The sequence below is a fragment of the Protopterus annectens genome, chromosome 3.part0 (assembly GCF_019279795.1).
Source record: "Protopterus annectens isolate FY-2018-M chromosome 3.part0, PAN1.0, whole genome shotgun sequence".
Lineage (NCBI taxonomy): Eukaryota > Metazoa > Chordata > Ceratodontiformes > Protopteridae > Protopterus > Protopterus annectens.
The window spans coordinates 551,302,204-551,328,538 of record NC_056731.1 but is presented as its reverse complement, the minus strand read 5'-3'; the positions used below and the strand labels follow the sequence as shown (position 1 = coordinate 551,328,538).

At 39.4% G+C, this 26,335-nt stretch overlaps 1 protein-coding gene across 2 annotated transcripts in view; it reads right to left on the bottom strand.

Moving 5' to 3' along the window:
* The window catches only part of MAK (male germ cell associated kinase), a 1,846,682-nt gene that overhangs the window by 343,447 nt on the left and 1,476,900 nt on the right, over nucleotides 1-26,335 (bottom strand). For both annotated transcript variants that reach the window (XM_044064971.1, XM_044064972.1), the window contains exon 12: nucleotides 19,388-19,525. In XM_044064971.1, the coding sequence (XP_043920906.1) occupies nucleotides 19,388-19,525 (138 nt within the window). The remainder of the gene's footprint in view (nucleotides 1-19,387; nucleotides 19,526-26,335) is intronic.

Genomic DNA, 26,335 nt, shown 5'->3' with positions numbered 1-26,335 from the left:
CAAAAAGGTTATCCTTTGGGATGGCACAAGTCTTGATTTTTGGATGTTGACTGTGTATCCCAAGGCCTGTAGTAGCTGGATGGCATAGTCCAAGTCCTTTAACAATTTTGTCTTGCTGTCCGCTTGTATCAGGCAGTCGTCCAGATATGGGTAGATTTGAATCCCCTGAAGTCTGCAGTGTGCAATTACTGATGCCAGGCATTTTGTGAATATTCTGGGTGCAGTAGATAAGCCAAAGGGCAATGCTGAGAATTGATAATGCTCTGATCCTGCAAGAAATCTGAGGTGTCTTCTGCAACTTTGTCGAATGGGGACATGCAGGTATGCCTCCTTGAGATCTAGAGTCACCAGCCAAGACTCCTTGCCCAGCATGGGAAGAAGCTGCTGTAGGGTCAGCATCTTGAATTTCGGTACAATGAGGTAAGTGTTCAGTGCGGACAGATCGAGAATAGGCCTCCATTGACTTTCTTTCCTTGGAACAAGGAATAGCCTTGAATAAAAACCTTGGCCTTGTTCTGAGAGAGGAACCTTCTCTACGGCTTTCATTTGTAGTAATTTGGCGATTTGCTTCAAAGCCTCCGCCCTCTGATTTGGTGGCAGGTCTGGCATTCCTCTTCTTTTTGGCAATGTGTGGAAATGGAACCTGTATCCTTTGTCTATTATTTGCAATGTCCATGAGTCCCTTGTAATGTAATGCCAATTTTCTGAAAATAAAGAAAGCTTTCCGCCCAGTGGTGCTTCTAATTGAGCCCTGGTTGGCGGAATCAAAAATAAGTCATTGTGTTTGTCCTGGTGTAGCAGTTGTTGTTGCTGTTCCTGCACTACCTCTCTGGTTGGGTGGCTGCCACTGACGGCCTCTGTAGTGGCCTCTAGCTTGTCCCCTACCTCTGGTACGCCTGTTCCTGCCTCTCTGTGATCTGTCTGAGTCTGGAAAGGACCAATTCTTAGTAGGCCAATTTCTGCTGAATCTCGGTGGTTGCACCTGCAGAAAGTCCTTGACTGTTTGCACAGATTTTGCCTTTTCTTCAAACTTCTTTAAGACCTCCTGGGCTGTGGAACCAAATAATTTTGTTTTTCCATTGGAGCATCCAGGAGCTTAGCTTTAACATGGTCCGGTAGAGATTGTTCCTTCAACCAGGCATGCCTTCATATAACTGCCCCTGTCATTGCTGACCTACATGAAGCTTCCAGTGCATCATAGCCACATTGCAGAAAATGGTTGCTAACCTGCTGTGAGTTATGTACCAGATCCTGAAGAGATTTACGGTCAAGGGGCTCAGAGGAGGAAAGTTTCTTATACAATTCATCTAACAAATACTCTTGGTACTGAATCATATGGAATTGACAATTTAATGCCCTCATAGAAAGAGCTGCAGAAGTATAAACTTTCTTTCCCCATCGCTCTAAAGCTCTAGATTCCCTTTCAGAAGGTAAAGGATTTTTAGCAGTGGCAGCTGCAACCCCTTTAGGGCCCTGTGAAATGGTTTCTGGATCTGCAGTGTGGGCCTTGTACAGGTGAAAATGAGAATCCGGGATCCTGTAGTACCTATCAGGTTTGGCAGGAGCCGGAGGGAGAGTATCAGGGGCAGTACTAGCATCAGAGTACACATCATCAATAACATTCAAAACAGGAGGTATAGCCAAAGGCCTATGCTGAGGCAAATGAAAAAAGGTCCTTAATCTTTTTCTGGAATCAGAAAATTCCTGGCCCTGCCACTGGAAATGCTCTCTCATAGAATGCAGTGTCTCACCAAAAGGAAACTCTTCAGGAGGGGAGGCCGAAGGAATGGATTGTTCAGCATCAGAATCCTCGTAGGCCGAATAAGCCTCCTGCTGGTGCTCTGACAACACGGATTCATCCGTAGACTCATCTGAAGAGTGGGGGTCAGAGGGCTCAACCCTGGGCCTTTTGTCTGGAGGTGGAAGAGAGCCCCTGTCCGGGTGAGGTTGAGAACCTCTAATTAAGGAGATAAGGTCCTCTGCTAGGCTGAGGATTTGAGTGCTGGTAGAGGGCCTCTGAGAGGTAGACCTGGGAGGTAAAGCTTTGGCTAGTTTGGCAGCTTTAGCCCTAGAGAAGGCCTTAATGGACATGGGTGCAGGGGGTCTGGCTGCACCACGTGCAGGGGTGGACTTGTCTAAAGGAATGGTGTCGGACATGTCCTGGACACCGGTTTCCATAGGTAGTTCAAAAACCGACTCGGCCGGAGCCTCCGAAGCCGAGGTAGTCGGTTGTAAGGTTTCGGTAACAGGAAGCACCGAGGACTCGGTTTCAACCGAAACCGAGACACTCGCGGTAGGCCTGACCGAGGTTTCAGCCGAAACTGCAGGCCGCGAGGGTCGGTCCTTGTCCTTCCATTTTTTAACTACATGTGAAGTCGGAGTCTCCGACGGCATTATATATGCAAAGTTAGCCCCAAAATATTCCTCTGCAAACTCCGACCGACGCCTAAGCGTTCATCGGTTGAAGGAAGCACATGCAGAGCAGGCTGAGACGTCGTGGTCTGGACCTAAGCAAGGGAGACAGTAAGAGTGGAAATCCTTATGAGGTATTTGTTTCCGACAAGTTAAACAATTATTTACTTTATCTGACATCGGCTGAGGCAAGAAAGAGTCCCCAACGGGGTACTTAGCTTTTTCGAAGTCTTCGGTAGCTGAATCAAAGGAGCTGGCCGAACGGCACTTGCGAACTGCTTCTGCTTCGGGCACCGCGTGGCAAGAAAGACTGAGGAAGATGGCGTCGGCTGATGCTTTTATACCCCAGACGCTCTGACGTCGGGGAAAGTGCGACATCAGCCGAGGCCAGACCCAGACTTTGGAAGCAGGACAACCCATATGTTATGACTGCAGATGCATCCTTGAAGGACATCTGCAATTTGAGATGGAATTTGGCTAACACCTTTGAAGTTTCCTGCAGGCAGTCTTCCCCCAAGCCCCTCAGCCAAAAGTGAGCATGCTCAGCAATGCAAACCTGAAATGTAAACAAAGGCTGAATCAAAACAAAAAATCCCTGGGATTGTCCCTTTAAATAAGAAAATATAAATTGAATTAATGACATCACAATGTTCAATTTCCCATTTAAAGATACCATCTACTATAAAAACTCGTAAGAACTCAACATAATTCGAATCCAAACTTAAAAAGTGTCAGCATAAAAAATGAACAGTCATTAAACCATTACAACCCCCATAAAAATATATCCAAATATCTCAAACATTATTATTAAAAAAAAAAAAAAAAAAAAATATATATATATATATATATACACACACATATTTATATATATATATATATATATATATATATATATACATATATATATATATATATATATATATATATATATATATACACACACACACACACACACACATACTGTATATATGATGACTGGTTAACTTTTTATCTTTCTAAGGCTTTTAATTTCAGGACACATTTCACAGAACAATAGTCATTCAAACCAGGGGGGGGGGGGGCATTCACCTAGCTACAGTGCCAGGCAAGACACATTATTTTCTTGACTTTCCAACATTATCTTTTCATAACCAATCCCTTGTGGCTGTATACAGTAGCATCTAAAAGATCTTAAAAAAACAGTCCTGAGCCCGAAATTTTGCATACCTTTGAATCAAAGAAATCATATATTTAGTTCTGATCAGCTTAATAGGAAACTTCTCATTCAATATATCTTAACTGGGAACTTAAGAGAAACAATAGCTGAATGAGTCTAAGTCAAATTTCCATACTTGTTGGACATTTACGTTAAGGATCTAAAGAGGATTCTACTATTTTGTCAATCTTATGTTTCTTTTCTTTTTTTTTTTTTGTCCTATTCATCCTCAAACACGACTGCTTTGGACTTAGACATTGAGGGAGCCGACCATGAGCAGCATGTGAGGTTGATGCTCCATTATTGGTAGATGCCAAACCCTATTCCATTCTAAGCAATATCAATACATGTTTTCTACCTCTAAAAGTACTCAGAGCAAAAGCTTTGCAAGTACAACAAGCAATGGAAAAATACTCTCCATTTAACCGACAGAAATACAGAATGTTATGTTTACATTTACATTTTTACATGTTTTTCTTTTCACAGTGAATTTAACAGTAGAAAACGTTTACTACTTCAACAAAGCTAATCATCAACAGTGAAAACCTTCAAATCACAGACACACCAAAAAGAATAGCAGGCAATGCATACAAACTGGAAGGGCAAGGAGATAAAAATGCATAAGGGATGCAAAAAAGAGCAGCTGCAATTAAGTAAAACCTATAAAAAAATAGTAAAAATGAAAAGTTCTGACTGATTCCACTTAAAATAACAGGAAAATGAAAACATGCAGATACAGTCTGAAATGTTTTACACAACATTTTGAATATACACAGTGCAGCCTGGGGCGATTTTGATAAAGATTCTGCTCCAATGCAAACCAAAAAAAAAAAAATCTGGAGAAGTAGAAGATCTGGAGAGGAAGTTCGTTTTCAGAAAATTACGGGTAGGATAAAGGGAAGGGGCTAGTAGCTCTCGAGAAGCTGAGCTGCCTAATGTCTCATACTGGTAATACGTTGCCTCTCCTCATACAAGATATTAGACATCATGTCTGGAAGACTTGAAAAAGAATTCAAGCCAAAAATCCAGAGCCAAACAGAATGAGCTTAGAAACCAGGCCAAAATAAAAGGCCACTTTCTGCAGAGATTATCAGTTCTATAAACTCTTTAACCCCAGACAATTCTGGGTCTAAGCAATAACGATTGGCAAATCCCAAAATTCCCAGTATAATGCCACCTTTAGTTTTGAGGATGTTAAACTTGAATTTACCAATAGATGTCCATCATCAGTTCACCTTACTTTTCCTCATCTCCTGCACCCTGTGATCCCTACATTTCGTCTTTTTTTCTTAAAAAGGTGATATCTTAAAATTAAAGAAAACAACAGATAATCTGACTGACAGTGTTTAACTATGTAAACATTGCAGTGATAACGTTTTCAAATAGTTCATAAAACTTTGCAAAAACATCCTCAATTGCCCACTGCGTCACACTTTAAATCCACTTTTTTAGGGTTCAGTGTTGAAAACAGTTTACTGGTAAGTTATCTAGATAACCAAGTTAACTTCATCACTTTGTGTATTATATTGGAAGTCTTTTAGTTGGTGGGTACTGTACCAGCTGCTGAATCAATAACTACCACAAAATGCTGTTATGTTTCTAAATTAAAAAATCTTTTAAATAAAAGTTAATGTTTATCTCTGTGTTTTACTGTTAGTAGAAGCCTGTCAGTTAATGCAGCATTTCACTAATGCTTAGTGTAGAAAAAACAACTCCCCTTTTTAGAAATTAGCAAAAAAGTACAGTTGCATAGTTTACTTACCATTACAGTAGATGTTTGAACAGATCACTACTGAAGTAGCCATTACAATATGGGATGTAGCCTGCCAAGGATAGTGTACATCCAGCCAGTCTGAAAGTTTCAGGCTCCTTCTTTGTGTGCTATATGTATGCCTTTAATACGAGAGGATGGGCTAGTATAAGAGGGATGTATGGACCTACTATAACTCAGAGCTTTCTTGCCTTAAAAAATGTGAGGCTGAAGCCTGAAGCTCTCAGAAATATTCTGTCAGAAGAGCAAAAAGTTAAGGAAACCCCAATAGAACAGGGAGGGAAAGAAAGGAGGATTGAGGTTGGGTGCTAGGACTGGAACAGTAATACAGATATCTATTGTTATAGTAGGTAAACTACACAACTGTACTGTTCTTTATTATATCACTATTCAGCCATTACAATATAGGATGATTGCCAAGGATCATGAAGAAAAGATGGATGAAGCAAGACAAGAGTCCAGGATGTCTCCCTTAACTACATTTCTAACTATGTATGCTCTGGCTGTGGAAACCAAATCTAACATGTAGTATCTAGTGAAGGTGTGAACAGGAAACCAAGTAGCTGCTAAAAGAAGAGATTTTGCATGTACCCCCTTTCCAAAAAACACCATAAGAGGCCACTGCTCTGGTGGAATGAGCCCTGACATGGGGGGGGGGGTTGCCATGGTTAGATTAGTAAACCTGAACAGCAGGTGACAGCTATCTGGAAATGGTTTGGTTAGAAACTGTCTGACCTTTCTTCTTGCCAACTTTGGACTCAAAAAGTTTATCAGATCTTCTAAAATCCTTAGTTCTGTCCAGATAATATCTTAATTTTATATGGACATTCAGTGTATGAAGAATATTTTCTCCCTTATTTTTAGGATAAGAATATAATAAAGGGAGTTGGATAATGTGATTGAGAATAAATTCAGAGACAACTGCCGAAAGAGATGTAGAGAAAGGTTGAAGAAAAGTTTTACCTGGAAGTTCAGACTTCAGACTAAAAGCAAATATGCTGAAAAAGCTCTTTATCAAATATAGAAAGGAAGAGCTTGAATAAGGTCTTTTCTTGGTGACCAAACAAACACCACAGCAACAAAGAACTGGAGAGACAGGAGTCAAGCAGCATGATGGAAGCCTGGTGGACAGACTAAACAGCTTCAAGATTCCAGGTGCTAGCGTGGCTAATACCTTTGGCATATGATACTGTGAATTAAAATGCACCACTTTTACCAGATCAATAGGCATCACAAGTGGTTGAAAACAATCAGCCAAATCACAAGATACCAAGGGTACAGATTAATTCTCAGTAAATTAATGTTACACAATGAAATGCTCCTTATTTCTATTATGGGTTCCTAGATAAACAAAAAGCTACAATTAAACCATCTAAAATACTAGAATTTACAAAAAAGCTACCAACCTCTATATATGAACTATGACCAAACAAACCAACAATGAAGGAACACACTGAACTTTCAAAAATAAAGGATGATTTGAAGACAACATTGTTATAGATGATTTTAAGGGTAGGCTGAAAAGATTCCGTAGGTGGGAAAAAAACTGACAGTGTATGTACAATTCTTAAAGGAATGACTTCAACATTATTGCTATGACTAGAAGGCATCCTATAATGAATAATTATCATTATTTATTTTATAATGCCCTACTAGCTGTCATTTTAGGGTGTTCTGAGTTCCATTTAGCTAGTGTTATTTTTGAAAGAGCTTTCTGTCCTAATGTTAAGCCAAAAGTCGGTATGCGCAAGGTCAAGACACCCTATCTGTATGGTTCAATAGCAGGAAAGTTTAAATTGTAGTTTTTCTGGCAAGAAGGAGCTCTAAATTAACTTAAATATGAGAAGAAAGAAACACAGTTGTTATAACAGTAAGAGAACTCCACTTTGATATTTACAAGGACAGGCAGTGACATTTCCTTAACATGACAAAAAGATTAACTGACATGTTATTCACCATAGTCTGTAGAAAGCTTGTGTTATGAAACAAGAGTAGGTTACAGTGGGGTGGGCATATTCCAGTCTAAGAATGAGGAGATAAATTTAGATCTTTGGCTCAACAGTCAGGAGGTTGAGCCAGCTCTATTGGCACTAAGGGACAAAGCCCTAACCCAGTTTTGACTAGGGCTCAGGCACAAGGACTGTTTGGAGTGAAACACAGATAAGAGAGGGTTGGGAAGCACATTTCCAAAGTGTGAATTCTGGGAAAAATTTCCAGTGGAGATCTGAGATTACCAGTTCTTTATATCTTTCAAGGAGAAAGGGCTACTGTGGGATGTCTCTTGTATAAGTGGAAAACTTTCCCATACCCAAAACCCTTTGCACGTCAGACCTTACGGATGCTATAGGCATGCACACTGGGACTTTATAAAGCTATAAAACAACACTCCCCCAATTCTGCAAATAAATAACAGCACTACTCATGATGCACCCAAAGGTAACAAAAACAGACTATATCGCTATTGCCCTTAGGGACAGAATAATTCAACAGAGCAGCTGGGCATTGGGGGGGGGGGGGGGGCTTAAGGATAAAAGTGAAACTAAAGCATAAAAAATGTAAGGAGAATGTAAAAAGTTTAGTAATACCTGAAATGTTTCAATACCTAATCAACATTCAACCCAAAATGATATTTAATGGAGAATGCTTAGTCTAACTAAAAGCCATGATAACAATGCAAAGTTGCATACAGGATGGGGCATTTCATTAGAATTAGTAGAGGCATCTTTATGTAAGGCACCAAAAAAATCATACGGGCCTTTTTTGTTGGTATTAACTATGAGCTTACTTGCATCCATCCAGTGTCATAGACGAATACAATTTTCATGAAGTTCTTTCTTGAATCAATATAGTAATTCTGTTTGGATATAAACCATTACAACCTCTACATTTAGCTGAGGGAGATCCAAACTGTATAGCACTGATAAATATTAAAAAGAGAATCAGAGCAATAAGTTAGCTCTACATTACACCAAATCTGATACACCCAATGCGAGTTATCACTTGAAAGATGCATACGTTAAGTCACAATGCAGCCAGCAAAGATCTAAATACTGATAGATTCTCCAGTAGAAGAAAAGCTCTTTAAACAGAGGTTTCCAGGACACCTCAAGAAGACAATTCTGTAAGGAGTCAGACATGACTTCTGTAAGTTCTCTTGGAATCCGGGCCTGTGTAAGAGATCCCTTACCCAACTGAGAGATTCCTGATACTTTGAAAAAGACTCTGCAATGATAAGCAAATTGCCTAAATATGGACAAATATGAATTCCCTAGCAGTCTATACTAGGATAACACAGGAGCCAGATACTTTCAGAATTCCTTTGTCACAGTAGATAGACCTGATAGAACTGATAATATGACTCAGACAAAGATACAGAAATCCTTAAAGTTCTGAAATCTAGATCCATAGAAATGTGATGATATGCATCTTTTAAATCTAAAGTCAGTAGAAAACTCAAATGGGGAATAAGGGGTAATAAGTTGTGAAGAGTCAGCATTTTGAAGTATTACAAACTGATTCAGAAAAGAAAGATCCAGAAGTGGTCTACAAGAATCTTTTTAAAGCTGGCACTAAGAACATCCTGGAATAAAACTCTTCCTCTGAGTAAGATGGGACACAGCTTCTATCACCCACTGCGTGAGCATACGCTGAATGTCAGGAAAGAAGAGTTTTATTGTTTGGGTGTTCAGGAATTCCCTGAAAGGGAGGGAAGGAGGTACTCCCAATGCCAATTGTAGCCTTAATGGATTACTCTCAGAACCCATTTATTTGAAATAATCATTGGCAAGGAAAGAAAGAAATGGAGGTTCATACTTTCTGGAAAGAAAAAAAGGACTGTCAGGGTGGTGGTGGTGGTGGGGGGGGGGGGTTGGAAATCCTTCACATAGTCATTCAGACTTATTAGACTGTCCTATGTCTGGGGAGTTCTTGCTTTCTTTGGGACCTTTTGCTATTGCTTTTTAAACATTTGCTTACCTGCAGCTTGCTGGGACTGTTTATTCTGCTTTTTAATGAAAGTTGAGTCAGGAGAATTGAATCCCTTGGCAGACTTACAGAAGGAGTGCTGAAAAATCTGACAGATCCAGTAAATCAGCTTTCCTCCCTCATCACATTTTTTAATGACCTCTGCAGCAGAGAGCTCAAAAACTAGTTCTCTATCCAAGGGAGAATTCAAAAATGTATTTTTGACATCCTCTGGGAGGTTCTAAGGATGCAGCCAAGCAAACCTCCTCATAACAGTTCCAGTAGCAGTAACCTGGAAGCGGTATCAACAGAATCATAAGTTGATTTGAAACAGTGGCTAATCATTTGAGACACAGAAGACACCAAGTTACACAAAGTAAATTTCTCCTAACGAGAGAAAACAGATGTCAAAATATTCCTCATATTTTCAAAAATGCAAGCATAAACTTCAACATATAAAGCTGACAATTGACAATTCTGAAAACAAGTATTGCAGAAAAATACACTTTTTCCCAAATATCTATCAAAAGCCTTCCTCATCTTTGTCAGAAGGACAAGGATTAGTACTGACCTTATGTTTAGCAGCATTTAAGTTCAATAAAGCAACAGCTGCTGAGTCAGATCTGGGATGAGTGTATAAAACTTACAAGACTAAGGCATTTTACAAAGTCAATCTTATTTCTTTAGGGCAGCAGGCTGGCTGTTAGGGAAATTATAGGCTGCGACAAAAACATCCTCTAAAGCAGATAAAACAGGAGGAATAGCAGTAGGTACTAGAAATTCCAGTTAACAAATCATAATACTTCTTGAGGGACTGAGAAACATCACCATTCTCCTACTAAACAACAGATTCATTCTTAAAACAGTTTCAGAAAAAGAGAAGCTTTCAAAATTACTGGCCAAAGTCACCCTCTCCCTAGAATCTGAATCAGAATTCTATGACAATAACATAATCTGTGCTTTCAGAATCATTATGAGGTTCAAACTCTTGAATCTCTTCAGAAAATGATGAATCCCCATTTCTTTTACCAGAAACAGACATAAATGAAGAGTCAAGAGCCTGTACTAAACCCTGAGCTAAGTCCAGTACATACTACATTACTCCTAACCAAGGTAACTGAGACTAGAGAAAAGATACAGTCTAAGATGTTCTTCATGTTTCACTGTTGGAGTCATTACATTTGGGTAATCTGCTGGCAGGTTGCCCTCAGTAGGCCTGAATTCCAAAGTCTTGGGTCCTGCATCGGTTGCTGTCTCCTCTTCCATGACGTCAGGTCATCAGGGGTATAAAACAAGCAGCCAACACCATTTTCTCCAGTCTTTCTTGCCGAGCGGTGCCCGAAGCAGAAGCAGTTCGCAAGTGCCGCTCGGCCGACTCCTGAAATTTTCGAGTTCGAGTTTCAGAACTGAAGTCTTCACTAAAGCCCCATTGGGGAAACTTTTTTCTTCATAAAAAGTTAATAATTGTATTACTTGTGGGAAGCAAATACCTCTTAAGGATTTCCATTTATACTGTATTCCTTGCCTAGGCCCTGATCACAATGTGCCTGGCTGTCGGTTTTGTGCTAGATTTAACCAACACACTATTAAGCGTTGGTATATTTTTGCCTCAAAATATTTTGGAAACAGATTTAACTACCCTGAAATGTCGTCAGATAGCAATCTGACTACCAGAGTACACAAAAAATGCAAAGAAAAGGACAGAGACAGACAGTCGAGGCCAAAACTGACGACGAAGCTTCTCCTAAGCCAGTCGCCGGTTCAACGGTACTCAGTGAGGTGCTTTCACAGCCCCTGGATACCCACTACTTTCAAGTCGCAGGCACCGACCGAGACCCATGTGGAGTCCGGCACGCCGCGAGATACTCAAAGTATTGTACCCACAGATGTCTCTCCCTCGGATGGGTCCAGAGCCGCTGAGCCAGCACCGGCTTCTGAGGGTGTATTCAGGCCTCAACATTTTTATATAAAACTGACAATAGCTGCAAAACCAAAGACAAAAGCAGCTTCTAAAGCTAAAAAAAAACGACTCATGAGCCACGTGCACAGGCCGCTATGCCTAAAAAACAGATGATCAAAATGGCTGAAGACCTAATTACCTTGATCAGGGGTTCCCATCCCCCTCCTGATAAGAGTCCTAGGCAAGACACTGATTATGAATCTTCAGATCAGGTTTCTATTTCTTCTGATCAGGAATTATGTATACCTCCCTATGAGGATTCTGATGCAGAGGAATCTATCCCATCTACATCACCTCCTGAGGATTATTCATTTGGAGAAACCTTGCATACTTTGAGGGAGCATTTTCACTGGGAGAGTCAAGATTTCTCCTTCTTCTCCCTCAGCACAGGCCTTTAGCCATACCCCCTGTTTTATACATTGTGGATGATGTGTTTTCAGAGTCAAACTTGACTCCTGACTCCTTACCTCCGGCTCCCAGCAAGCCTGACAGATATTACAGGGTCCCTGACACACACATTTTTTTATTTAGAAACCCTGCTGCTGACCCTGAAACTATTTCACAGGGTCCAAAGGGAGTTAAGGCCTCAACAGCAAAAAAATCCCACCCCTCTGACAGAGATTCAAGGGCACAGGATAGATGGGGAAATAAGGTTTATATATCTGCAACCTTGGCAATTAGGACCTTAAACTGCCAGTTTCATATGCTCAAGTATCAACAAGATGTTATGGGATTGCTGAAACAGAAAATGATGTTGATTTCTGAATGTGCAGAAAATAAATAATTGCAGGAATTACTGCATCCAGCTGAACAAGTTGGAAAGCATACTTTGCAATGTGGTTTTGATTCCTTAGAGGCCTCCTGCAGGGCCGCAGTTACTGGATCTTTGATTAGGAGGCATGCCTGGCTAAAAGAGCAAAATTTGCTTGACCATGTTAAAGCTAAATTACTGGATGCACCTTTACAGCATGATACTCTGGTATTAAGGCAGAAGAGGTTTTAAAGAAAATGGAAGACAAAGCTAAGTCTATGCAAACTGTAAAATACTTCTTACAAGTACAGCCACCAAGATTCAGTAGACACTGGCCTACAAAAAAATTGGTCCTCTCCTGTGTCCGACAGAGCTCAAAGGGGCAAATCCAGATGCTCTAAAGGTTCTAGATACCAGGCACAAGATTCTTACAGGTCAAAGCAATGGGGCGCTTTTACCTCCAAATCTGGAGGAGATAAAGCACAACAAGAAAACAGTCCCAATGACTTCCCTCTGCCATCACCAAGCACTTAACTTTTGGCAGCACCCTTAGGGGGAAAGTTAACACTTTTTGCTCAAAATTGGCAGTTAATAACCCAGGACAAGTGGGTGCTAAACATAGTATCACAAGGATACAGACTCCATTTCCATACTCTGCCAATGGCAAATGGTTGCCCAGGTCAGCCAAAAAATCAATGGGCAGAGGCACAGAAACAGGTTACGTCCCTCATGGATATGGGGGCTATTCAGCCAGTACCAGAACAGGAAAAAGGACAAGGTTTTTACTCGACTGTTCTTGGTACCCAGAAAGGACAAGGCCTGGAGGCCAATACTGGATTTATCAATTTTGAACACATTCCTGACATTCCTGGACATTCCAAAATTCAAAATGCTAACTTTGTAGCAGCTTCTGCCCATGCTGGGCAAGAATGCTTGGCTGGTGACATTAGACCTAAAACGGGCATACCTGCATGTCCCAATAAGGGAATCGTGCAGAAGATACCTCTGTTTCAAGGCTGGCTTAATACATTACCAATTCTCTGCACTGCCCTTTGGCTTATCTACTGTGCCCAGGGTCTTTACAAAGTGCCTAGCACCAGTAATTGCTTTTTGCAGACCCAGAAGTATACAAATATATCCTTACTTGGATGACTGTCTCATTCAAGCAGAGAACAAGGATATTCTTCTTCAGCACCTGGTGTTTGTGAAAAGGCTACTAACATGCCTAGGGTACACAATAAACGAAAATAAATCACAACTGGTACCCTCTCAAAAGATAACATTCCTGGGTGCAAGCTTGAATACAACTGCCCAGATGGCTTTCCTCATGTCAGACAAACAAAGGCAATTGACTACTTACATCAAACTGATGGCAACAAAAACCCAGTTATCTGCAAGACAAACTCTGCAGGCTTTGGGGTTCATGCCATCCTGCATTCTACTGATTCCATATGCAAGACTGCATATGAGGAAACTTCAATGGTACCTACAAAGGTTATGGAGTCAACATTGTATCAGTCTGGAAACAATGATTCCTCTCATTCCCTGCCTACAACAGGAGTTTCTATGGTGGGCATAGGCATGTCCCTGCCAGCCAAACCTTAACAACAGACACATCAGACTATGCATGGGGAGCCCACCTGGCGGGAAGATGCATTCAGGGCATATGGACCCCAAAACAAATGCATCTGCATATCGACCAAAAAGAGATGTTAGCTGTTCAAAATGCCCTGACAGCCTTCAAGGACTTACTTCATCCAGGACAACTATTGATAAAGACGGACAACACCACAGTTATGTGGTATATAAACAAGCAGGTGGGCACGCATTCATATCCCCTTTACAGACTAGCCATGGCACTGTGGGACACGGCTTTGACTTACCAAGTACATTTACAAGCTCAATTCCTGCCAGGAAAAAAAATACAAGCAGAAACCTTATGGACCCTCACGAATGGAAACTAGATCCACAAGTCTTCAGCATGATAACAAAGAAATGGGGGAGCCCGGACATAGACCTATTTGCCTCTCCTCAAAATTATCAATTGAAAAGATTCTGCACAAGGACTTATCACAGACAAGCATGGAAAGTGGACGCCCTATCCTTCAGTTGGAAAAACTCATCAGTTTACGCCTTTCCTCCTCTGCCTCTTCTTCCCAAGGTCCTACTAAAAGTCAGACAAGAGAAACCAAAGATGATACTAATTGCCCCGGACTGGCCATGCCAATATAGGTACCCAATCCTAAGGAACTTGTCTCAATACCCAGCTTGGACCTTACCTCAAAGACCTCAGTTACTGTCCCAGCAAAACAATCGGATCCTGCACAATCAGCTCCAAACACTGAACCTGGCAGCATGCCTGATCATGTAGTTATGCAAACAACACCTCTCAGTAAAGCTGTGATGGATGTCATTTTGGAAGCCAGAAGGCCTAGTACTAGAAAATCTTATGCTGACAAATGGAAGAGATTCTGTGCTTGGAATCAAGCACAAGGAATGGATACAGCAGAACCAAATATTCCTCAGATATTACAATACTTGACTGAGACGCTTGACAAAGGCCTATCTTTCTCATCAATAAAAATCCATGCCTCTGCCATTTCGGCTCATTACAATACAGAGCCACTAATCTTTTCTCATCCTTTACTAAACCAGTATCATAGAGGAGACAAAAATTTAAGGCCTCCCAGAAGATCACCAATACCTGCATGGGACCTCAATTATGTGTTGGAAATGCTCACCCTGCCTCCATTTGAACCAGCTGCTACTGCAGATCTACAGTTCTTATCATGGAAAACAGCTCTGCTCCTAGCAATTACTTCAGCAAGAAGAGTCTCAGAGCTACAGGCCCTCATGGCTGTGGAGCCTTTTATCATATTTTACCCAGACAGGGTGTCTCTGAGGATCAATCCTTCATTTATGCCTAAGGTGGTTTCCAGTGTGGCTCTTAACCAAACTATTCATCTGCCAACCTTTTATCCAAATCCGCAGAACAAGGGGAAGAGAAGTCTGCATTCCTTGGACGTAGACAGACAGCTAAGATTCTACTTGAGTAGGACTAAAGCTCTAAGAAAAACTGAGCAATTACTAGTGGCATATGCTGCAGGATCAGAAGGAAAGGCTATTTCAAAGCAGACTATTTCAAAGTGGATAAGCCACTGCATTCGTTTCTGCTACTTACACCATGGCAAACCTGTGCCCAAGGGCATTAGGTCTCATTCCACCAGAGCTGCAGCTACATCAGCAGCCTTTCTCAGAGGAGTACCAACCAAAGACATTCTAGAGGCTGCTACTTGGAGTTCTGTTCACACCTTTACAAAGCATTATCATTTGCCTCTCTACTCTAAGTCCAGGGCAGGCTTTGCCACTGCAGTTCTGCAGGGCTTTATAGCCGCCCCTAATGCTGCTTTGCTCCAGTCTCCCATCCATAGCTTTGGGATTCTACCCAAATGTAATGACTGCAACAATGAAACACGAAGAACATAGTACAGTTGTGTACACTTACCATAGATGTTCGAGTGTATTCACTGTTGCAGTCCAGGTTACCCTCCCGCCATCTCCCTTTCATTCTGGAGTTTATCTTTCCTTCACTATCTTCTACAACCTATGTGGTGTATTTGCTTGTAGATGAAGGTAAAATTTGTATTGTTGCATGTATATATATATATATATATATATATATATATATATATATATACATATATTTGCTACCTTTTTGGGGGCACCTGACATCAGGGGCAAGAAAAACTAAAGAAAATGGCATTGGCTGCTTGTTTTATACCCCTGACAACCTGACGTCATGGAAGGGGAGACAGCAACCGACGCAGGACCCAAGACTTTGTAATTCAGGCCGACTGAGGGCAATCTGCCAGCAGATTACCCAAATGTAATGACTGCAACATCTACATTTATGGTAAGTGTACACAACTGTACTTTTTTTTTTTTTTTTTTTTTTTTTTACAGGAAAATGTGAAGAACAGAACTACTTTTGCCAGCAAAAACCTCCTTAGGTATGGGTACAGCTTTTTAACTAAGCAGAGTGGAAATCTCTGCCCCTTCTCCCAGGAGTGACGAGCACCACTCCCTTTCCAGCCAACAGCACTCCAACAGCGCAGTGGATTATTCTAACCCATGATCCATGGTAGCCATGTGGACTACAGCAGAGGGGACCCAAGGAAAAAGATGACTGGTCTGAGGAACCAATTCTGGCCACAGAAGCGGGACCAACCTGCGGTTGAGGCATTTTATCAGTCTGCTGTACTGGAAAAGGCTCTTTTTTCTTTTTGTGGTTGAAGAAAATAGAACTGAAGAACTGGTTGGTTGTTCTGTGGTTAAGCCAAAAAAGGTGCCTGGATTCTGGGAAAACCTAGCAGCAATAGTTAGTAAAACTGATAAGGTATAAAAAAAAGTAACTTTTTCCTTGGTTTTACACAGTAAAAAAACACTTTAAACACTTACCTAGTAAAATAACACTCCTTTTACCACTGAAAAAAGTAGTTTCAAATTAGTTCTAACAACTTTTTAATCACAAAATTAAAAAAGTATTGCTCCTGTTTAAAAGTGTATAAAAGTCATGTGATAGTCATTAAAAACACCTTTTTCTAGGAAAATCGAATGCTTTTACAGAAAAAGAAACAGTGTTTTCTGTCATAAAAAGTAAATTGGAAGCCACCCCCCCCCCGAAGGGAACTTATCTGTCCAGCAATGGAACACCATTAGCTGACCATCGATCTTCGAAAGCCTGCAAAAGAACACCGACTTCCGTGGCATGAATTCACTGAAGGGCTTAGTATCCAAACCTGGCTTTTAGTCAGCTCTGCTTGAGCTAACAGTTTGGCCATGTGGAAGGTGTCTGAAAGTTTTGGAAGCTGATCGGCTGTTGTATCCTGTAGAGGACAAGACCCATATAAGCCAAAGCTACTGCAGCAGTTATCAAATGAAGAACATATTTATTTTTAATTTCTAAAAAAATCAAACGTGATGGCCATGTTAGAAATAAATATGAAACATTATATATTTTATATTGCTTTATCCCCTTGCAAATTTTAAATAAAGATGAATGTTTGAAGATACCAAGTTAATCATCTTTTCTGTACGGTGGTTATAATCACTGATTTGGGAAGCTCAAGAAGATAGAGGTTGTTCGACAGGCTTTGAGAAATAATTTCTCTGGAATGGTAAAACAGCCAGAAGTCAGCCCTCCTTTAAATGCTTTGAACTATTTTGCTTTTCCTGGAAAGATTTCAAAAGGTCTAAAGCTGGATTACCAAACAGAAACATATTCATAACAGGAATGTTTAAAATGTGGACCTTTATATCTTCAGGCAAATCTTCTGATGACAACCAATCATGCCTGGGTAGAGCAACAATGCCTGTCATAATGCCATTTGAGTAAAACTACCAAATCACAGATAAATAAATAAATAAATAATGTAACATCTGTTGACCAGGAACGTCTGACTAAGACAGCATATTTTCAGCGGAGGCCCGGGGAGAAACACTCCAGACACGTCTTTGGAATGTGGGAGGAAATTGGAGTACTGGAGGAAACCCACACGAATGAAGGGAGGACATGCAAACTCTGCAAAGAAGGCACCGCAGCAGAGAATTGAACTGGAGAATCTGGTGCTGTATGGAGACACTGTTAACAGCTGCACCATTGCGCCGCCCAAATTTTAATACAGGAATGCCCAAAAATTTACCATTTTTGATCATTGTGAATAATTCTTCCTTTTTACTACATTTTCAAATGTCCTGTATCTGTGAAGCAACTGTGTTTTGACAAAATAACATATATGTTATATAGTTATTGATCTTGAATGCTAAATGACTACAGAAATTAAATTTTCTTACTATATTTAACAAAGCCTTTCTGTACTAGGAGAAATGGGCAAAGCAGGAATAGCTAAACTGATAGTGATATTTCAGGTTGAAGTCAACATAATGTACAATTGTGTAAGCAAAATAAGCATAACAGCAGATGTTCAAATAGATCACTGCTGCAGAAGCCTAGGTAGGCTATCTGGTATATATCCTGCCAAAGACTGGGTGATTGGCCAGCTTCCAAAGCTTTAAGGGCACCTTCTACACATCCTAAGCACTGTACATTAGCCTTTACTAAATTTATATAAAAAATCAGCAGATCTGCAGTAGGTGGGCTTTGAGTCAGGATGTAGTGATTTTTTTTTTATTCCATTAATGGTAGAAGGTTTTAAACAAAGAAGGAATTCTTCTTACAAATTCAGGTACCTTCAACATAATGTTTCAAAGTGAATGTTAAATGGATGTAAAATGTTATTTTGTTATTACATACCTGTGTAGAATGTTACTTCTACTGTATAGTATATAATGTCAGTGTTGTTGCAACAGGTATCACACATGCCTCTGGTGCACAAGTCTGTGGATTTTATTCCCACAAATGGTAAATGGATTGCTGACACTGCAGTGCCGCATAAGCAGGGGTGCTGCACTCCTGAGTGTCATACTTTGGATGAGATGTTAAAAACATGGTCCCATCTGCCTGAGTTGGTGGTAGCTCCGATGGATGTAAAAGACATATTAGCACCTGTCTAAAAGAGTAGAGGAAGTTTCCTGATGACCTGGCCAAATTTCTCCAAGTAGTCAGTATACCAAATAAAAAATATATAAAATAATAAAAAATGTGCTCTATTCTGCACATGATGTACTTCTGTGAAAATACTGATTAATTTGAGCTACCATGTATACATTATATACTAAAGTAAAACTAAACAGCTGACATCATAAAGAGCATGCAGATTTGGTTCACCTGAAAAACAGACAAGTGCAAAAGAAGGGCTTCAGCACAGTAGAAATGTTTGCGTTTTGGTGGTGAGGGACCACATCTGAGCAAGTAGTAGGAACTCTAGTCTAAAGAATTAAAACTATGAAATGAAAATCGAACCTGAAAATAGGACACAAGCTTAGTGAGACTAACACAGTCAACAAAATATGAATAAACACAGAGAACATAAAAAAATAGTAATTTCAGAAATGAAGTGATATTTTAAATATAAATCAATTATTACACAGTAGGAATTTATTCTGGTCTAGCAGAAAATTGGAGTTATATGAAAAAAGTTTGAAAAAAGCATGTAACATGTAACAAAATTTCCCTTGTCTGATTATGGAAAAGTCTCTATCATATATAAATTAACAACATATCATAATACTGTAAGGAACATCCAACATGTGTTACAAGTGCAATGTTACTGTTCAACTTCATTAAGTATCTAGAAATAACACAATTAGCATTTATTTTCCCCCTTGAAGTGACAGCTATTACTGGTACCCAGAATTCAATCGTACGTGACCTACCTGCATTAGCTCGACTAACAGTCAGTCCTGCCCCAATAGGACCAAGTGGTTTGGTTGAGTAAGCGAACTGATTACCCCAGTTGTTTGATGTCATGTCTTTAATAGTCTCAACTAGAGATGTATTCTTTGGATTTACACCTTAGATAAAAACAAAAAGCACAAATGATCATGCACATAAATTAAAAAAGAAAATAGTTTTCCAGTAAGCACAAGAAGGGATGTATTTTTACTGACTTAGAAATCTTAATGAACTTCATATGTTCTCTCCCTCATATAAAGAGTAACAATATATCCATTCTAGACTCAAAGTTTAAATCCCCTTTACAGAGTTTGCCCCAGTTATGTTCTACAAAAGGTCAGCTACCTATCTCCAAAAATGTTTCTCACGTTACATTTCAGCCCCTCTATCTTACTTTGTGTTCTTTGCTCTACTGACCATCTGCAAAAAAAAAAAAAAAAAAAAAGATGCATTTAGACCAGCAATTACTTTAAATAATTTAATGTCCTTATCAGGACATTCACTTTCCTAATCACTTCCAGCATGCAGATGAGATCTCAAACGTTTAGCATGTATTGGTTGTATTTCCAAATATATCTGTTGCCTATATTCTCCTGTCTATAAAGTGTTCAAAGGCATGGCACCAGAACTGTTCCGTACACAGCAGCTGTGAGTGGGCCTCATAAGTGTTGCAAAGTGATATCAGAACTTGACTTCTGTTCTGCAAACCATTTGTTATAGAACTCATAACATTACTCATAAAAAATAGCATAGCAAAAATTGGAAAACCTTTTGAATAAATACTGACAACTTCACAAGTAAAACCAGGAACCAATACAGGATAAATTCCACAAAAAAAACAGAACCAAAAGGCGCTAAATAAAATCTGATGGAGTTTGTGGAAGTCACCATTTGGTTCTGTTTTTTGTGGATTTTATCTGTATTGGTTCCTGGTTTTACTTGTGGAGTTTGTCGGTGACCAGACCTGATGATGAGTTCCCCTCCTCGTATCATTACTTTAGGGGAAGACCCTGTTGAGAACATTGGACTTTTAACTCAATTAATACAGCAATTTTCTCGTGAGGTACCCATGGCAAATAGAAGCAATTTTTCCTTGGAATTATCTCAAGGTGATAGTATTCCTCCAGGGCAGAGATTCCCTTGCAGTGGAAATATGCAAGGGAGGTTAAACATTAACAAACCTGATACCAATTCTCAAAGAAATTTCATTTTCCAAAACTGGCTCAATAGAGACTTTACTTTTGAAAAGCATGGTGGTGTGGTACAACAAGGTAATACCTTTCAACAATCCCTGTCTATCTTTGAGAGTAAATTACTAACATGTAGAAAATTACAGCTTGAAAATACTTATTCTTTGGAGTGTATCAAAAATAAGCTTGTGCCGAAAGGGCTTAGACAATGGAAATACCTGACTGGGTTGATTGTTACTTCACCTCTGCATTGTGAACTTATTGCCTTATTTGACAGCCAAGGGCTAGAACTACTTGATATACTCATTAAACACAATCAAAAATCTACTGAAACATCACACCACGAATTGACTGAATTAGATAAGACGCTGCACAAAGATTTATTGTTTGAACACTCCACATTGGCATATACAGGGGTGTTTGACAAAATAGACAAACTTACTGGAGAGGTGAGGGCTTGTAAAGAGAAAAAGTTAGACAGAGACAAAAAAAGCATATCATTCTGGGGTTGCATACCCTAAACCACCCTCTAGTTCCTCTACGAACTCTCATATTACAGATTTTACCAATGACAATTCCATTACAGGAGGAACTACTGATTCTCATCCATCCAATCAGGTCCCTTTAGGGCAGGAACTCCCATGGAGATCGGAGAGAATATGGAACCAGGCACGGCAAGTGAACTACAGGGCCCAATGGAATCACAGGGGTCAGGGCTACTAACAGATCTCGCAACACCAGAATTCGATGAGGCAGCAAGCGAGGTGGAACTAGACTGCTTTGGGACTGCTGTGGACAATTTGTGCTTTGAACTTGATTCCTATGTTGTATTTTCCAATACTGGTTGTTGTGGGTGTAGTATCAACGAGACAATCGACCTCGTGGAGTTTCCTTCCACCTTGGTGAACTCTAAAGGTGACTTTACTGTTTACAATTTTAATTCTCAGTCATTTGATTTAGAAATTGCCAATTTATTAAGTAAAGGATTCAATTTTGTTCCTACTAGGTGTTCAAGCCCAGATTAACTCATTTTGGACTTGAAAGTATTTGTAAGGAACTTGAATTTCAAGTTGCTGTTTGATTCTTTGCCAAATGTTGAAAGTAGCAATGTGTTACACAAAAGGAGTTTGTTTAACCCTCCCCTTTCTAACTTTTTAGTATTTTTTGAAAGTATGTGTGAATTTGAATTCAGGGCTTTACTCAAAACACAAATGTGAAGATGTTATTTTTAATCTGTCAAGGAATGAAAATGTTCTGTTAAAGAAACTTTGTCAAGATAAATCTATTCGAGTTATGAAGCTGGATAAAGGGTGTGGGGTTGTAATAATGACTAAAGAGGAATACAAGAATAGAATGAATGTTTTATTTCTTGATGGGGCAGTTTATGAAGAAGTTTCTATAAACTTTGTCAACATTTCCTATTATAAAATAGATTTATTGTTGAAAGACATGCAGGATCAAGGACAAACTGATGTAGGTCTAGCTAATTTTCTTTTTACTAAATATCCTAGGGTGCTGAATATTTTCGGCATCCCAAAGATACATAAAGATAGGAATAACCCACCCAGGAGACCAATAGTGAGTGCACATGGATCCAAGACCCATTCTTTAGGGAAATATGTTGATTTCATGCTACAAAATGTCCTAAATGGTGAAGAACACATCTGTGTTTATTCCTCGCAGTTCTTAAGTAAACTAAACAAACTTCCCTATGACAATAGAACATCCTTCCTCACTACTGACATGATCAACCTTTTTAATGTTATCCCACATTCAGTAGGGATTGAATGGTTTGAGGAATTTCTTTATGAAAGCCAGGTATTTAGTAATGATCAAGTGCATTGGTGACGCTTATGGAAATTATTTTAAAATACAATTTTGTCTTTTTTGAAGGACAGTAATTTGTACAGAAAACGGGTTGCCATTGGGGCCTCTTGTGCCCTCATTTTTGCTAACATCATTATGCTAATGTGGGAAAGAAAGTTCCTTTTTACATCTTCCTTTTCTAACAAGTGGTATCTGTATTTACGTTACATAAATAATTTGTTTTATTTTTGTGGAATGGGGACAGTAATGATGTACATGAATTTTTAGTTTACTTAAATGGTACTACAGAGCTTTTAAAGTTTACCCACTCACATACACTGCATGACACTAATTATTTAGATATACAGCTTAAGAAGGATGTGGGGCATTCACAATTTGTAAGTAGTCTTTATAGAAAACCTACGTACAGTAACAGCCTCCTTCATTACCAAAGTAACCATCCAACACACGTCAAAAAGGGCCTAGTTAAAGGTCAATATGTGAGAATCTCAAGGATGGTCAGTAGGGATGAAGATTTCCACTTACAATGTAGTATAATGAAGGAAATGCTTATTTCTAGGGAGTACCCTATTAATTTGGTTGAGAATGTGTACAATGAAGTTTGGAAAAAGAGGGTTGAAGGTATTTTCAAGCCCTTACTAAATGCGGATCTGGACCCCAACTTTAGTATCCATTTTACCTTTCAAAGAAGCAATAATAAGGAATATTCTTTTTCCTTTATTACTAGATTTTCAGCAGATCATCAGGGTATTTACAATATTTTAAAGAAAAATGGGCAGATTTTTTTTTTTAGTCAAGAGGGGTTTTTGTAGAAGGTGGGAAATGAACCCCATTTAATTTTTAGAAGAGGGGCCACCATTAAGAATTTGTTGGACAGGGATGTCACCAACTTAACCCATCGTAGTGGTTTAAGGATCAAAAAATGTGGGTTTTGTGGCCAATGTAGCTTCATTTTAAGCACTGAGAAGATCAAAATCAACCACACTGTTATTAGAACATCAGGGAGATTCTCCTGTAATACATAAGGAGTTGTTTATGCCGTCCTTTGGACAAAATGTAAAGGTTTTTGCATCGGGAAAACTAAGAGGAGACTAAAGGAGAGAATCTATGAACATGGGAGTGATCTTAAAAATCATAATTCCAATAGTGCTTTATTTAGATACGTGGAAAAAAATCCCAACCATAAGTTTAAGTTTTTGGTGGTTGAAAAGGTCCCCCAAAATCCTAGAGGGGAACAATGGGAAGAACTCCATGAATTTAAGGAACTATGTTGGGGCAAGTGAGATTAAATGCTCTCCTTTCAAAAGTCACCTTTTGGTTCTGTTTTTTTGTGGTAAATACTGATAACTTCTCATGGATAAAATTATTGTTTATCATGGATGAATGTGAATATTGTAAACAGTTTTATTGTATTCGATATATGTACATTTGCGCAAGTTTATAATGAAAACAAAATAAAAATGTTTTTGAAAAAAAAGAACTTGATTTCTGTTTACAGAACTCTTCACGCTGCAATTATGACATTTTATTTATCCACTCTGTTAACTGAGCACTTTTCTAGACAGAATAAGGGAAATATTATCACTCAGAAAGAAAAGAAAACTCAACTACAAAATGATATTACAGTTGAAAGCATAAGCAAATATATGGATGCATATAATAATCACTTATGGTATGAAAAACATTTGGAATGCAGACAAAATACAACTTAATACCATAATAATCTCTACTGTAGCATCAAACATGAGGAATGCTAAAGTGCTTAAAGTCATTTCAGAACTGCCAAGGTTTTTACAATATATTTCTTATTAAACATTACTTTAGGCCAAAGGACTCTGCCATAGTAAGCCTCCCTCAAATGAAAAATACATTTTGAGTCACACACACACACACATATATATATATATATATATATATATATATATATATATATATATATAAATGTACTTAAGGGTTCCCCATACAAAAAATGCAAATGCTGCACTACACATAAGAAAACTAATGGTGGCTCCCAGTGGAAAGCCCTTACATGGACTGCTACTGCTTGTGGCAGCCCTTTCAGATTCAGAGACAAGCCCACCATGGACATCCTATACAGTCTGTATGACCACCACTATGGACCATCTCCTCGTCTGAGCAATGTACTAATGAGTGATTCCAGGGGAGTAGTCGATGCTAATTAGTCATGTGCTCTCCCCTGGACTGCCTGTGGTAAGACATTTTTAAACCTGAGAGGTTCAGTGAATCATTTGGTGGCACACATTAGCTCGGCAAGCAGGTTTAATTAACTTGGACAAAAGTTATTTTTCACCCATTATTTTCAATGGGTGAGACTGTGTTAGATATAAGTGCCGGGGAGTTTAGTAAACAGGCAGTGGGTGCTGGGGGTGTGCATATGTGTACGAGTGTATGCAGAGGGATGAGTGGTCTCCCGTGTGTGTGTGTGTGTGTATGTGGTGTGTGTGTAGTTACATGGGTGACTCAGCCATCCTGCAGAAAGTTTGTCTCAAATAAATAACTGATGCCAAAATAATGGTCTGAAACTAAATGCCAGAAAATGCAATACTATATCCTTTGGGAAGTCTCCCCCTGTAGGGTTACCACCTGTCCCACTTTGCGAGGGACAGTCCCTATTTGGGCAGCTGTGTCCTGCAAAAAAAATTAAAAAAATGGCAAATGTCCTGAGATTTTAGGACACAATTATTTCCTATATTTTATGTAATAGTTGCATAAAACAGTTATTCTGTATCTGAAATACCTAAATGTTATAAGAAACAGAATAAGGAACTAAAATGCTACAAGAATAAGCTTTTATTTAGGCAAAAAACTGAAGTTCTGTCCTTTGTACTGGTCATGGGTATGTTTTGCCCTGCAAAATCTGACATTTGTACCAAAAATTCCCACTTTGGGCATTTGAAAAGGTGGCAACCCTATCCCCCTGGGAACTACCACACTGACAATATTCCCCTAAGAGTTGACCCAGTTGTTTGGGCTTTAGGAACTTATGTGGACAGTGACCTAACTTTTGACCAACATGTATCTACAAAAGTCCTTCTACATTGCAAAGCTTATATAAGCAAAGGGGATTGTGTCTAGACCTAGGGATTTTATTGTCCCCCTATACTGAGTCCCCATTAGGCTAATAAATGAATATAATTCCCCCTTTGGCAAGTATCTATCCAGACACTTACAATAACTGGAATGCCCCCAGAGATACCTTACTAAAGGATACAAGGTCTAAACAACATGTCCTATATGGACTAACATAAAGCCCTGTAACTATACTTGGCATCCAACAGACTGCTAAGATGTGACCTGTGTCTGGCATAGAAAGCATCCTCCTACCCATTACTGATGGACTTACTGCACATCAGCTTGTCAAATGGCATCAGAAATACTCAGTCTAGGAATCTAAGCTTCTTCTGCAACACCAACAGGACAGTATGAAGGGGCAGGTATATTTTGCAGAGGATACCATGTTCGTCCCTGTCCACTTTCAAGCACAACTTAGATCTATGGATGGGAAACAGAACAATTACACCAGTACTTCTCCCTGTACTACTAATGGACAGATGCAGCTCCTAAATGCTATATCTCATGCATGGGTCCCCTCAAATTATCCATCGTATGATCCCAGTTATTCTTGATAGGGATAATGTATAATTAATGACCACAGGATGAGTAAGTCTGCTCTATAAACAAATGGGATAGATTATTTTGAGCACAAAAAGGGAAGCAGGCTAGACTAAATGGCCCACAAGGGCAGCTAGTCTACTACTTATCAATGAACCTATAAGTGTGTCCATAAGTGTCATTTGGTGAAGTGGCTGTGTGTGTCTGTTGGGGGGGGGGGGGGTGACTGTCATACCTGTAAATTCTCCTAAACTAGGAAGGAAATCCTACAATATGGAA